Source organism: Marmota flaviventris, chromosome 5, assembly GCF_047511675.1.
Source record: "Marmota flaviventris isolate mMarFla1 chromosome 5, mMarFla1.hap1, whole genome shotgun sequence".
NCBI classification, from domain to species: domain Eukaryota; kingdom Metazoa; phylum Chordata; class Mammalia; order Rodentia; family Sciuridae; genus Marmota; species Marmota flaviventris.
In genome coordinates this window covers 129,152,927-129,169,400 of record NC_092502.1, presented here as the reverse complement: position 1 = coordinate 129,169,400, position 16,474 = coordinate 129,152,927, and the positions used below count along the sequence as shown (strand labels likewise).

General features: G+C 36.5%; 1 protein-coding gene across 1 annotated transcript in view; it reads right to left on the bottom strand.

Annotated features, from left to right (window-relative positions):
- The window catches only part of Fgf10 (fibroblast growth factor 10), an 80,344-nt gene extending 64,306 nt beyond the window's left edge, over positions 1-16,038 (bottom strand). The window contains exon 1 of the mRNA XM_027954426.3: positions 15,647-16,038. Coding sequence (XP_027810227.1) covers positions 15,647-15,977 — 331 coding nt within the window. The 5' untranslated portion in view covers positions 15,978-16,038. The remainder of the gene's footprint in view (positions 1-15,646) is intronic.
- Between the last annotated feature and the right edge of the window lie 436 nt (positions 16,039-16,474).

Here is a 16,474-nt window from a genome sequence, read left to right as displayed (position 1 = left end):
CTTTTTCTTATTGTATTATCTAATAGGAAAGCAATTTGAGCAAATGCACTATATATTTTAAACAATGGTTTACAAACATGGAGTCACTCAAACTTGTTATCTGTCCATTTAGATTCAACTATATTTAAGGTCCTATTGTGAACCTCATACTCTGTGTGTATATATATATATATATATATATATATATATATATATATATATTACATAAATTAGTTACAGAATTAATTAAGAAGTAGGGAAAGTATCAAAAGTATCAGCACTTACATCTATTTGAGTCCCTGCTTGGTGATTTCTGCCTTAAGGTCTTTTTTTTTTTTTTTTTTTGTCAAGGATCCTTATTCTACACAAAGCTGTTATCGTTTGCAGTGTTAACTTTCTGGGACTGCTGTAACAATGTACCACAAAAGTCGTGGCTCAAAACAACAAAAATTTATTATCTCTCAGGTCTGGAGGCCAGAACTCCAATATCCATTACACTGGGCTGAAAGCAAGGTGCTGTCAGGGACAGATTCCCTTTTGAAGCTATCCAGGGGCACATCTACTCCTTGCCTCTTTCAGCTTCTGGAACCACATTCCTTGGTTGATGGCCCATCCACTCTGTTCAAAGCCAACAGTGCAGCATCTTCAAATCTCTCCTTCCATCATCAAATCAGTTCTTCCATCTGTACGTATATCTATTCTCCTGCCTCCCACTTCTAAGAACATTTATGGTGGCATTTAGGGTCCACATGGATAATCAGGATAATATCATCTCAAGATTTTTAATTTAGCCATACTGGTAAAACTTTACAGTTTCCAGGGATTAGAACCTTTGGGTAACTATTATTTGCTCTTTTGTAGTCTATTGCCCTCCCCCAAATTAAATGTATTCCATATGCAAGATATTCATCCCATCCTTCAACATTCCCCAAAGTCTTCACCCATTATAGCATAAAGTTCAAAAAATTCATGTAAATGTCATCAACTCAAAAATTTATAATCTCCTAATCTAAATTATGTATGGATGTTACTCGCATCAAGAATCTAATCCTGGGGCTGGGGATGTGGCTCAAGCGGTAGCCCACTCGCCCGGCATGCGTGCGGCCCGGGTTCGATCCTCAGCACCACATACAAAGATGTTGTGTCCGCTGAAAACTAAAAAATAAATATTTAAATTCTCTCTCTCTCTCTCTCTCTCTCTCTCTCTCTCTCTCTCTCTCTCTCTCTCTCTCTCTCTCTCTTTCTCTTTAAAAAAAAAAAGAATCTAAATCCTGTATGGATGATAGTCTGATCAAGATCCATCCTGGGGGAATATTATTCTCCATCAATGATTCTATAAAAGTAGGAAATACGTTATCAAGTCCCAAAACACAATGGTGGGTCATTATCATTCCAAAGAGAGAAAAATGTAAAGAAGAAAGAGGTCACTAGTCCCAAGCAATTTCAAAATCCAGCAGAGAAAATTCCATTAAGTTTCAAGGCCTTGGAATGAACCTTTTTGACTTGAGGGTCCTGCCTCTGAGCCCATTTTCAGTTTGGGCACACAGATCTTCCTGTGCACCAGGCTCTGCATTCAAAGTGACCCTTGCTTTTCTTTTTCTTTTTCTTTTCTGACAGTGTTTATTTATGGCTAGGTACTTTCATCAGCCTTCCCTCGTTTTTCCTTCTCTTCATCACTCTTTAGTCCAAGCTGGCAGAACTTCTGCTGATATAACATTCTCAAGTACTTTGTGGTCCTACTGTGTATGTCATGGGTTCATGCCATGAAAGGATCCTCCACAGATCTTTTCTGCATGATCTCACGTCTATTCCTAGCTTCTGCTGAGATAGCTGAGGAAACCCTCTGTCAGTCTTGTCTCTTCAGCACTAGCTACTCCCTGGGCCTTGTCTGTGGAGTATGTTTTCTTAATAGTTCATCTCCTAATTTAGCATCCTTCGTAATCTGAATAGGTTGAGTTTCTCAAAGCATCAGACACTGTCTCTATTCTGCTTATTAGCTAGTAATCTTCACTTTATTTCCTTTCTCTTGAATTTTACTTTAAGCAGCCAGAAGCAACTAGACTGGTCCTTCAACAGTTGCCTTGGTAATTTTCTCAGCTAAATATACAAATTCACCACTTCAAAGTTTTGCTTTTCACACAAGGATTGCCTGTCCTACAGTTTCTAATAACACAATCCTCATTTCTTACTGAATCCTCCCCAGAAGTACTTTTAATGGTCATATTTCTACCAACATTCTTTTATGAGGATATACAGATTCTCTACTGGGATAGCTTTTCTCTACTGTGTCCCTCATTGCCTTTCAGTTTCTCTCCAGAATGTCTTTAATTGCCACATATTACCAGAAATCTGCAGAAATCTGTTTGAATAAATCTAGCTTTTTTTAATGGTGTGCCTCACAATTCTTCCAGAATATGCCCATTGTCTAATTCCAGAGTCACTTTTATACTTATAGGTATTTGCTACTGGAGCACCTCACTTTGTGTTTCAAAATCGGTATTAGTTTCCTATGGCTTTTCTAACAAATTACTACAAAGTTGGTATCTTAATACAAATACATTCCTTTACAATTCTGGGGCCCAGAAGTCCAATTTCAATTTCACTTGGTCTCGACTAAAGTGTCAGCAGTGACAAGCTCCTTCATAGTTTCTAGGGGGACAAACTCTTCTTTTCCTGTTCCAGCTTCTACAGTCACATTCTTTGGCTCATGGCTCCTTCCTTCATCCTCAAAGTCCACAGCTTTGCATCTTTAAATCTTCCTCTGTTATCCTCATCAAATCACCATTTGCCCCCTCTATGTCTAATCTCCCTCTGTCTCTCTTACAATAACAATACTTGCGTTGGCATTTGGGATTCACCTGGATAATGTGAGATAATTTCTTCATCTCAAAATCCTACATTTAATCATTTTTGTTAAAACTTTACCTCATAAAGTAACACCCACAGGATCTAGTGTTTAGGACCTGATGTCTTTCGTTGACAAGTATTCCACATACTATAGTTATTATTTTTTAACATAATTATCTTCCTGAAATCTGGTCCTTAATCCATAAAATGAGCATCCTGAACTAAAATATTTTAATAATAATTTAGTTCAATGCAGTGCACTCATTTCATAGATTAAGTTTCTGAGGCCAGATAAGTAAATGACTGGCTTAAGATAGCACAGTAAATGTTTTGACACAGCCAAGACTACAAGCCATATCCCTTTACTCCCACTCTCTGCAGTACATTATTCTTTTTCTCCAAAGAAATTACTAAAAATTGTTCATTTCTTAATTCACATGGTATCCAAGAATTCAAACTTCAATCTGAAATCAAGAATAACTATCTCATAGCCAGCAAGAACTTTGAAGAAGAGTGAAGTCATTTAATATTTACTGAACATAATCAATGGTAATCTAGAAATCTAGAAAAATAGGCAAAACATAAAAGAGCCATTTCATGATTACATAATTTTTATTCAGGTATTTGAATAAACGTAAGTCCTTCACTTTCACTTAAGCAACGATGACCTTACTAACTTATTTTCTAAACTCTTAGAGTTATAAAATTTAGAACTGAATAAAATTTTAAGAGATCACTTACTTTATCCACTTCTTTTTAGGTAGGTAGTATACTAATCACATTTTCTGGAATAGGTAACTAACACAAAAAAGTTTAAGTGACTTGACCAAGGTCATATGGTTTCAAAAGAGCAATTCATTTCTCTCTCCCCCCACCATATATGCCAGATATTGAATTATTGAATTATGTGCTTAAAGGAAAAATCAATTAAATATAGTCTGCTAGTCTGCACACTCAACAAGTATTCAGTTTATGAGGAAACTAGATGGGTTATTGTCCCCAAAAAACAGTCAACCAATCAAATGTAGAACTGTGCTATGATACTAGACATAAGGTTTTGAGGAAGCACAAGTTTTCCAAGGACAACAGAGTGGTCAGGAAGGCTTCTCATCTAACTGAAATCTTAAAGGAAGGAGAACTGGAGATAAGGGAAAGGACACCATTCCAGATAGATTTTGTATATCTGTGCCCTGGGGACAAGGCACATTCTGGAACTAAAAACAACTTTGAATAATGGTAGTTTGGTAAGGAGTCAGGCCAGGGGGTTGGGAGGTGGCAAATCATGAGGATCTTATCTGATATATCTTTGAAGGAATGTAAATATGATTCTAAGAACATTGGGAAGAAATTGAAATATCTAGGAGTGAACTGTCTTGTGTAGATGTGCCCCTTACATAGACCAAACTGACAAAGAATTAGATGATTTTATAATAGAACACTTAAGACTGAGTGGGATGCTATTAATAAATATGCCAGATCATGAGACATTTACTGGGACTATTCCAGGCAAATCAAGACAGGAGATCACCCTGGCCACCACTGGGCTGGGTTTGAATCCTGACTCACTTAGGCTAACTATGTAACTTCAGTCTGGCACTATTAACTTTCAGGCTCGGTTTTCTCATGTAAATGTGGAAAGGTAACGATGATTATCTTACTCATAATATAGTATTTTCTGAGGATAAATTGATGAAAATATTAAAAAATGTTTTGTAAGCTATACATTTAGGTGGCATATTATCAATTTTCTGTTTACGTTTTTAAAACTATTCCCTAATCTAGGGATCTTTTCAGATAATGGGATAATTAACAAGAGTCATCATAAGAAAGAGTAATGACAGTTAACAGTTTTGACTCTGAAAATGTGCCAAGTCCTATATTTACAATTTTCCATTTATGGTCTCATTTGTACATTCATGAACTCATCTTCCCAGCAATGATGAAGCAGATGACATTATTATCTTTACTTAGATGTGGAAACCAAGATCTGGAGGGTAACTTGCCCAAAGTCACGTGGTTATGAGGTTTTAGAATTCAGATTCTCCACCAAGAAGTCTGACTCCAGAGCTCAAGTTCTCATTAGTGAATGTAGATATATATATCTACATTATATATACTGTCAGAATCCTGCTCCTAGTTTGTTTAAAAACTACTTAACTATACTCTTCTGTAAGAAAAAAACAATAAAACTGCAATCTACTGTCTACTTGATTTCTTTTCCTTATCAATTAAATCAAGTAAATCTAAGACAATTTAGAATAATAATGACAAGAACAAATACAGAACTGGATCAGGTGGCTATTGATGCCTTAGTAGTTCCCTTTTGGAATCTTCCAGAAATTACATAGTCCCTTCCCAGTGATATTAACATAATAAGCAATTTTTAGATAGAGAACACTTTAAATTTTAAAGTAGTGACCACTTGACAAATTAGGAATAGTAAGGATGTAGTAAAGATCTAAAGAATTACATCTTTTCTCATGACCCTCGTATGAAATTAGTTCTGTAAACTCTTTTTAAAAAAATCAAGCTACAAGGGCTGAGGATGTGGCTCAAGCGGTAGCGCTCTCGCCTGGCATGCGCTGGGCGCCGGGTTCAATCCTCAGCACCACATAAAAATAAAATAAAGATGTTGTGTCCACCGAAAAACTGAAAAATAAATATTAAAAAAAATCAAGCTACAACTTTTGCTATGTACCATATTTAGATTACGTCTATTATAGTAGCATAGATTTTTTCCAAGTAGTCCTGTGCTTTCTTTTTCCTTTACTTTAAAAAGTAAAGTGCTAATAATAAAAATGAAGAAGGTTGGTTTTAATCAAAATGTTAATGCAAGCTTTTGCCAGAAATCTTATGTCCACAGATGTAGAAATGTCTGCCTGCTCCCTCTTACCTGGTAGCACACACTAGTACCTTTATTTTGCATGCTGACCATCATGCGAATGGTTCCACCCATTGGTCTGCCCAGTTAACTGAAAACTTCTTGTCTGGCTCTGCACCCACATGCTTCTGTGCCTTCTCTTGGAATATTTACTCATCTGTGTCTAGCTGGAGTCTTTTCTCCTCAGTGTGACCTCCTGATGTTATCCATCACTCGCTCAGATAGAGATTGCTGTTTATTTAAATCCTGCCTAGTTTGTTAGCATTGACTATAAACTGCCTTATATGATCTTCCAGTTCCAGCTCCCTGTAACATCTCCTGTCTCTAATCCAGACGGCAAATCTTGTGAGGGTTGCAGCCACAAAGGTCAATCATGGGATGAGCAACAATAAATAACTAGAGGTTTACTGAAAGTTGAACATTGGTAGTAATAATAGTTTAAAACTGTGCCATAATTTGAAATAAAATATGTGGTTTGACATGTCTAATAATTATGTTTACTTTTTTTCTTTTTGCTTTTCTTCCTATAGCTTTTTCAAGTCTTACCTATATTGTTACCTATATTGTTGTTATAGTTTTTTCTTTTGTTTTCATAACTTGGGTCCTTAAAGACATTTTTTTATCTTCTATTCATATTTTCAGTTTCTTGCTCTCTTGTCAAGCTACCCTTCAATCTTCAAATATGTGTACCAGTCTCTTGAAGAATCAGGCCTCTACTCTTGTCCCCAAGCTTCAGAACTGTTAAGGCATCCTTTTTGTTTCTTCCATAGCCAGTGCCTCAGTTTTTCATAATATATCTCTTGATTTGCTTATGTTTTTATGTTTTTTTTTTAACATTGTCTTAGGATTGCAAACTCTACGAGAGCAGAAATGTCGACATTTTCCAATAGTGTTTCTACCCAGTGCCTCACATAGTAACTGACAAAAAGGAGGCACTCACCTGTCTGTCGAATGAGTTAAGAGGTAAATGATCTCATTTAGTCTACCACGTAGGAAAGAGGTGGCTCTTGTCAATATCTCAGTGTTACTAATAACAGCTTGCCTAAATCTATTCCCTCTTGTCTTGCAGTTTGCATCCAGGTCTTTGGCTTCAAAGCCAACCTTCACTTCCAGCCCATATATAATCACTTGGAATCAAAGCCCACACTTTCCATCACTCTATCACATAGTCTCTTTAGCAGGATCTGGGCCTGAGCCTTCCTTACTTTGATACCCTGGCTGCGATTACTTCTGTGGGATTCCTCTTAGATCACAAGTTCTCATTTCAGTTAATTTAACATCCAGTCGAATGCCAGGGCTTGGATTATATTTCCCTCACACCTTTCTGGTTGTGTCAGTCCTTTTGCAGTGCTACTCATTAGCCTGCTCTTCTTCCTGTTATTTCAAAACCCTTGTCTTTATCACTCCAGCGGAGTCTCTCCTCCTTTCACGGGGTAAGTCTAAATGAGTTATGGTATCTTCTGCTTTTCTGCTTTGCCTCTGGATTCTAATATTTTCATTATGTGTACTTTACTATCTTTCTTGCTTTGTATATGTCAATATTTTTGAGGTTTTAAAACCTCCTGTATTTTTGTTCATTGAGATTTTATACTATAATTTGATTGACATCCTCAGCACTTTTGCCCCCATATTTATGAAATCACACTTTTTACAGAGATAACCCTCCAAAATGTGCAAGGAATATAATAATTACTGCTATTACTACCATCACAAAAATATCTACACTGAAAAATGAAGAATGTAAATCAGGGTCGTGTGTTTCCATTTTCCCCATAAGACCGAATATGAATTCTTCTTTTAAATAAATCTATTGGTCAATCAGTTACTTAAAATTTGAAAACAATTTTAAAAGGTTTTAAAATTGAATCATTGTTATAGTAATAGATAAATTCAGTATATGTAAATATCCACTTTCTGTGTATAATAAAAATAAATCTAACTCACCAATCAGTCCCAAAAGGTTCTTTCTTGGAAGAAGCATGAAAGAATAATCATACTTATTTGTCCAGATTCTAACTCCTGTTTAAAAATATGCCTAATGAAGACATACCATCACAAAGCTGAAGATCTTTTTAGTAAACTTACCATGAAACCCTGAACAGATTAAAAAAAGAATGGAAAAAAAGAAAATAATGGAATAAGAATGGAAGGAAGTTTGGAGAAGAAAAATCTGTCCCTAATTTCTGATTTTTTAAAATTATTAACTTTTTATCATTTATCCTTAAAAAATATTCCATCTCCTCTACTAGAGCAAAAGTGGTTTAGGGTGAAAATATATACTGATCTTCCTAGTGTTTTGTACTGCACTAAGCAATGAAAAGATGCTTGCTTGTATACTCTTTTAAAATGAATAAACAAGTAAATGACCTAAAAATAAAAGACACTTACATTTCTATATTTGGTCAACCTGTAGTACATATGGATGTATGTTTTGTACTTCTTAGCAATGGCTAAGCAGTATTAAGAGAATGGGTTTTGTTTTTAAATGCTACATTCATTTGGCAGGGCATACAGAAAAGCTTGATAATCTTCATGACATTCTGAAAGCTGGGAATGTCAAAGACCTCCAAGTCAGCATTCATCTACTACTAAAGTAGAAGAAAGATGATCATTAGATTTTCTAAATCATCTTCACTTTCTTTCACAGGAGTTCAGAAAAAAGGCAAAAAGGTAAGGAAAATGACAAAGTAGCTAGTAAGTGATGCATGAGCTTCAAAGAAAGGTACAATGAATCTTTAGGAAGAGGCATTGGAAACAGAATTTAACCTGGAAGAAAAATGCAGATTGGGGACCTAGATACAGGTCCCGTCCTACCCATTTTCAGCAGGGTGCTTATCTGGGTTTGGCCACTTCCCCAGAGGCAGAACTTCTTTAGAAGAAACTAGTCTAGAGACTGGGGAAAGGAAGAAAATATTGGAGATTCAAAATGAGAAGAAGCTTCTGATGGAAAGTGTTGAATTTAAATTATTGGAAGATTTTTAGACCCAGAATACAAATTATCTTTTTTAGATGCTACACATGCAAAACAATCTAGGCCTCTGGCCCTGAGTATCACTTGGGGTGCTACATAATACTATTGAAAGACTTTTCTTGGCCTCAAAGAAGTGGGGGGACAATAAAAATAACAAAGTGGTTAAAAGGTGATAAAGTTATAGAGAATCACAAGGCCACTAAAGTACAGTTGTCACACAGTCTCAAAAACCAAACTATTAGAAAGAATTAATAGAGCCTTAAATTGTGAAAACAATTTGAGGATGTCAAGTTATGCCCAACACAGGGGTAAGGCCTCAAGAAAGGATAAGAATAAAATAAGAACATATGTTTATCAGTTAAAGCATTTTAACAAGGTCCTGGAAAGAAAGTAACAATTATTTAAAAAAAAAAAAAAAAGTCTTTTTAAAAAGTTCTTACTCTTGCAGTTGACCTACACTTCAGAGTTAGATTAGAGTTGTAGTGAAATTATTAGGTTTGTTGAGTTGACAATCATTTGGAGTTTGGCGTACTTCAACTTAATCAATATTTTGCTATCTATTAGGTTTCATTAGATGATTCATTAACATCTCAGTGACATCACTCATTGTAGGAAGGGTGCCAAACATTCAAAAATTCCTCATTAATGATAACACACATACTGACAGATTAGGTATAGGCAAAGGTAGACAGATTTAGGTTGAAGAATTATTAGGTGAACTATAAAATAAGGCAATGCTTTACTGCCAGCACTATGAATCTATCAAATGGTAATTGGATGCACGTGTTAGCAGCAGTAAAAAGTCACTGTCCAGTTGTCCACCTTACATGGGAATCTACTCTGAGTGTCTTCTTTGATTTATTGTTCCAATTAGAACACAGCGTTCAAAGAAAGAACACAACTGACCTGATTTAAAAGCAAGGGAGCACTTCAGGCCATTATTTTGTGGGTGACCTGGCTCCCTTTTAGATAGCTTAAAACTTTCTCTTTGTGAAAAAAATCTGTACAAATTAAGCACTGGTTTCAAACTGATTCTGTAAAATAACAAAATTTCATATTCATTAATTCAGTATCAGTGTCACTGGTGATGTCCTAAGATGTGAGTATACTTCCTTTAATCAATTAAAAGACAGATTTCTAGGTTATTCTTTTTTATACTACTGACTGGCACAGGTAAAGGTAATATGCATTGACAACAGAGTGCCAATTACAAAAAGTAAATATTTCAAATCTGCAAAGCTAAGTCACAAACACCACTATCAAATGGCAAATGTAAAAGATCTTAACCTTGCAATATAATGTGAAAGATTAAGATACTTTTGCATAAAGAACTTTGAGACATAATAAGATTCATTTCATCTCTAGACTGTGATAAAACTGTATTAACATCACATGGACATGAATCTTATATTCCATATGACTGCAAAGTTAAAAGAGGCTCTTTAATTTCTGGAAGGGAAATGCTAATATTTTACTTACTTATATTAAGCAAACATCAACTATTAATGTTGACAAATGTTGTAACAGTAATACTAAAACTGTCATCTGAGTTACTCTTCATTGCAAAGTTCATAGAATTAATATTAAGATAGATTAAATCACTTTGAACTAATACACATGTATTACTCTTCCTTCTGAAGCATAATAAAGAAATATAATTTGTGCTACAATTTTGGATAAGCTTACAGACATTTAAGGCTTAGGAAAGATGTGGATATTCATAGGCAGCTCATAAATGTGAGGAACATTAGTTCCATTTCAAATGAGCTGTCAACTTTTTCCCAACTTTTGGCTTGTGGAAAGTTAGACGTTTGGGTAATAAATGGGGTTTGCCTCTGAACATTAAGGTAATTGTACAGGAATTTAAAGTGTTCATTCATGTCTACCATAAGTTCTTTAAATTCTAAGGAAGTGCACTGAAATAAGACATTTTGCTCTAAACTGGATAGTAATAATATAGAAAAATATTCATACAATGGAGTTTCTTTGATTTTACAAGACACAACTCCTCCTCCTCCTCCTCCTCCTCTTTCAATTCTATGTTTAAACATCATTTTTTAAAATACCTGCTTTTAAAGAGTGGTCCATACCTTTGAGTCATAGTTTACTGAACACTGAAGACATAGAAACTAGTGTCTCTGAATTTTTCTATTCCAATACTGGCACGTAATTTCTGCCAACTGTTTTCTTGGATTTCTTCAATAGGTGATTATAAATCAGGTTTATGAAGAGGAAACTCTCTTGAATTGTGCATTTTTAATGGATTTATGATAAAGCCATCAAAGCGGAGGGTCCATATGGTAGGAATGCAGTAAAGGTAACAGGACAGTGTCGTGTAAACATTAAATACAGTGCCTTCTACCTTCATAAATCCTTGATGCTCATGATTAAATGCTGCCGGTTATAAATTATGCAACCAAATTCTAGAAACAGCTACAACTTAAATAAGACACCAATGGAAGCCATAAATTGTCTTTGAGTTTTCCTCCCAGAAAACTCTGGTGTATTTGTTAGGAAACAATATCAGAGTCCCTACTTTCCTCAGCTATTATTTGTCTTATACTTTATTAAATTCCCTAAAATAAGCTGTAATCCTGATTAGAACATAACAATATGATCGATTAACCCTAGACAAAATCTGTTATTTTTATGTTCTGAAGTATCTTTTTGATTTGCAGATTCATTTTAAAAGCATTCTTCAGATAAGTAGCTTTGGGTCTCAATGTGTTGCCCTTTTTAGAGTCATATAATAGAAGTTCATGCAACAACCCAATTTCCCACAGGTATTTACAATCATATTATTTTATTACACATGGGAACAATTAAACATTTGGCCCTCAGCTGTAAACAATTACTATACAAAATGACATTCATAGATTTTTCTTAAATAGTCATGTATTCCTAATGACCTCTGTTAACATAAGTGAGATTGATGCATGTGTACCTTATGTGTGTCCAGAAGCAACTGTATTCCCAAATACAGCATCAAGAGAGCGACTTCACCGAGACCGTGCACTAATATTGCCTGTAATCATGTGGCTACCTGCAATGGTTATCTTTAACATATTTGTTTCTGTTCTACTGTTACTTTACTTTCATTCCAGTTTAATTTTAAAAACTATTAGAGCTCACAGCAAAAAGCAAGTAAAATTTTGTCTAATCTGTTTTTTTTTTTTTTTTTTTGAGGTGTGGGCTAGATCTAATAAATCAATATTAATGTTGCAGGGAGCAGAGAGGAATAGTGTATATGGACAGATAAGCAAATAGGCTTAGGCTTATATTCTGGTTCAGTCAATTTCTAGATGATTAACCTTGGACAATTTACTTTTTCCAACTTTAGTTTTCATGTTTGAAAAATATGGACAGTTATATCTATATCCTTGGACTATTAAAATTATTAAATGAAATATGTGTTTAAAGAGATGGGGCACCTACCACATACTCAGGTCATATTAATTTCTCTATTGTCCCCATACCTTGTTCTCAGAAAAGTACATAAGCTCTGGGCTGTTTGGGGTATATCCATCCTTAGTTGTCTCAAGTTTGGAGATACATTTTCCTTTCACTAGATCCCTCTTTTCTTCAAGTGACAACTATGCGAGCGGCTCACAGCTGTTTTCCTTATATTCAGAAAGAAGGCAGTCATTCCCAGTTGCAAGGGTACCTAACAGCTGTTTGCAGCCTTTCCAGAAGGCCAGACCTGGATCTGAGTGGTAATGTTTCAAGGGCAAAGCTCTAGATGTAAAGAATGATAAACCAAAACCTAAATGAGCCTGCACATATCTAGTGACAGATACACCACAGCTATTCTAAATTATTCAAGCTTTCTCAGACTTCTAGCAGGAGAAACAATTCATTTCTGCTCTCTTTTTCTACTCCCATAAAATGGTAAAGAGCAAAATTACATCCCCTCCTAAGAAAAGAAATTATAATATTCACCCAAATAGAGAGGAGTTTCCTTAGCACACATTGTATTTTTAGAACCATCAAACTTCTGGGAACTAGCTTTGGAGATACAAGTTAAAAATGATTTTGCAATACTTCTGGGTGGTTTCCTTATTTCCCTTTTGTTACCATTTTACTGGCAAAAAGCCAGTAAAACAGTTGTTTAATTACCCAGGACATCACAAACATATAACCTCTTGGATAAGCTGTTACTGTATTTTAGTAACAATAATACTAGGGTCAAGAGTAACAATATATATATATATATATATATATATATATATATATATATATATATATATATATATCTTCAAATAAGCAAACCTCAAAAGAAGAGCACTGTGTATTGAGGTAATTAATAACTTGTTTAGGAAAATGTTACTGAAATGTGGTTTTTGGACAAGGAACTGACACTCTTCAGGGGTTAGATATCCTAATATTTAACAGGCTGACTGACTGGCTTCCCTGTGGGCATGGCAAAAGTTTGTTCACATGTAATTATGCAACATTTAGACAATATCTTAATGATACCATGTAGTTCAGCTGAATCAGTCCAGCTGGAAATTGTAGCAGCATTCTGATTAGTGGACCACATGTTAAATTAAGGCTTTTTCAACCTGTACCTTTTACTTGCTAGGTTTTGACACACAAGTTCTTGGAAAGCTTGAATTATTTATAGTTTGCCAACATTTAGAAGTATAATCCCTCCCCTTTTACTTTTAAACATTAATTAAAACTTACTATTTAATATTTAGCTTATTATTTTTCAAAAAGGAATGATTAGTAATTAGTACACAATCATTCAGGAGAGGTGTTAGTATATTTTGTACAGGTAGGATAAAAACTTGCTACGCTTGTTTATATAATAAATGTTATAAACTTTTCTCTGTCCAGAGAGTCCATACTGTAAAAATAAAATTCAATTTATTTGTGGAAATCATTTTACAAAATAGTTTATCACTCAGGATTACCTACTATTTTTGATAATAGGAATTTAACTTGAATAAAATAAAAATAGTGTAGTTTTCTTAGCATCACGTCATAAAGACAATTAAAATGTAGCAAATCAAGTTATTATCATTTTTTAAGAAAGAAGAAAGCTTGCTCAAGGTAACCACTCTGAAATTTTATTTCTTTGAGCTCTCCCTCATGAGCCAAAAATACATAGAAATTCAGTCCATTGGAATTTAGAAAAAAAAAAAAAAATCCTCAGCTCACTCTGTCCAACCCTGTGTTTGGTTGGACAGCTTCTTCCCCCTCCTCTTAACTGGATGCCACCACATTATTTTGCTTCAGAAGTAAACAAAAATACTGTATTTTTAGTCAATAACTATAAAATCATACATAGTATCTAGCAAATTCAGATAACAAATGACTTTCAAGCAAAAACAATCATCATTAATGACATTACTCAGCTACTTTTGTTGAGTCAAAATGAAAAATACTTCTAAAATATTTTATTACTTGTAAACATATTTCTGATTTTAGAAAATAGAAGCAGTACTTGAGGAGAAACAGAATTCATGCTGAATATATATGAGACCTAGAGGAAGAAAACTAAGTCTTACCTCATGTAACACTTTATTTAAAAATAAAATGTTAAATCCTGGTCCACTGTCATTTGCATCAGTAGCTGGTACTTTCTGTGCCAAGAGATCTTGAAATGTGTGACCCATGTATTTAAGTTAACTGACAAATGTGTGCTTAGAATTCCCAAACCACTAAACACAAAAAGGTCCTCTTGAAAGGTGACTTGGAATTTACCATTGAGATAAAGCTAAATGGTCATTAAAGATGTTTAAATGTCATTGTCTACTGTCTTCAGTGTGCCATTACATAGCCTTGGGATCCTTTCAAATAACAATCAATAGAGGATGAATAAGTCTCACCACTTGAAAGTAAGTAGGAAAGGAAGCCAACAGAGTAATCTGGCTTGGCTGGATTGATTCAAGAAGAGACACAATATCCACCCCTTCTCTCTTCACTCTCCCTCCCCCATCCTTCCCACACCCCTGCAATAAAGAAAGAGGGAAAGAAAGAGAAAGAAAAAGGAAAGAAAGAAATCTAAGGATCCCACGCAGAATCAGAGAAGAAAAGATCACTCTATGGGATAAACTATAGCCATGGAAACAGACTTATGACTTTTACTTTGAAAATAAAAGAATGACAATGAAATTTGTGTGAGGTCTGTGTGAATCCAGTCCCAGATGTTTACAATGCTGTAGTAGTATGGCTCTGCAATATGAGAGGTTTCAGAAGAAACAGTACAACAGGACACCACAAAGCAGCGCATATGCTGTTGACAATGCAGACATGAGCATCATGTTACCAATAGAGAAGGCAGGCAGAAGACAAATAGCAGCGGTGGTGCCTGAAAAACTAACTTCATGGACTGCAATCACCCCAAAACCAACAACAGGAACCCAAAAGGAAAAAAAAATCAAAACCAGAAAAGTGCTTTTTGCTCCTATCTAAAGGTGGTGGGTCAAAGGGAGAGGGGTGGGGAGAGAGGAAGTGACTTTTCTTTCTTAAATAAAGTTCCCATAAACCCCTATAATTGACAGCGGATAATTATTTTCAGCTTGAGAAGCCTGTCCCAAAACTCTTAAGATTGCCAGGGAAAGGAAACAAAATGTGTTTACTTGAGCCACTTCCAGACGGGAGGGAAAGGGGACCTTGGGTGAGGTGGGGAAGGCACTGAGGACAGAAAGGGGCATCTAGGTGCTACAACAACTCTCAGGCGCCCTGCGTGGTCCCGCTAGTGACAAGTGAGAGAAAAGGGGCGGATAGGGTGGCCAGGGGTGGGGGTTGTAGAGGGAGCGCGCCCAGGGGAGGGGATGCAGCAGCACAATGTATACATGGGAGGGGGGGGGTGATTTAGTGTGAAAGTATTCCACTTAATCATTTTACAGGGGTTGGGGACGTAAATATTTAGTTGGCCACATCTGGAACAGATTTTCCCCCCGTGTGGGGTGGGGGGGGGTGGATAATTGGAAGGAGGGGAGCACGCATTTGTTACTTACTGTACGGGCAGTTCTCCTTCTTGGTACCGCTGACCTTCCCGTTCTTCTCAATCTTGAGAAAGTACTTGGTGAAAGAGAATAGCTTTCTCCAGCGGACATCTCCCTGGAGGTGATTGTAGCTCCGCACATGCCTCCCCGCACTGGAAGGGGAGGAGGAGGAGGAAGAAGAGGAGGAAGAAGAGTTGGTGGCCTCTGGTGACACCATGTCCTGACCAAGAGCTTGGCAGGTGACAGGGACGGAAGACACCAATAACAGCAACAAGAAGCAGCAGCAGCAGCCAGGCAGGTGGGGAAAGGCTGAGGCACAATGTGTCAGTATCCATTTCCACATTGTACTGAAACTCTCGGCGCTGGAAATTGTCTCATCAGAAGGAACATACTGGAAGGGTAAGACCCGGTGCAAGGCGAGGAGACAGCTGGAGGTGGTGACTGCTGGTTAGCTCCCTCTGGGCGCGGATCTGGTCAGAAGTGAATGCACCAACATCCATAACTCCTCGGAAGGGCCGGCTGCCTCTCCTTGCTCCGCTCTCGGATCCGCTGCCTGCGCCTCTAGAGTCTCCGGGTGAATGGTGGACGTGGGTGGCCGCGGCAGCAGGAGCTGGTGGTGGCGGTGGTGGTGTTGGTCACCACAGCTCCCCGCTCCCCCAGGAGTTACTTTGTCCTCTTCTTCACTCCTTTCTTCACCATGTTAGATACAACAAGGGTCTGAAAAACAGATGACAGTGCGGTGAACAAAACCCAAAGAGGGTGGGGTGAGGGGTCGGAGGAGATATCTGCGCTCCTCTGCGGTTGGCACCTTCTGAGCCCTTTCTGCGGAGTCCCAGCCTG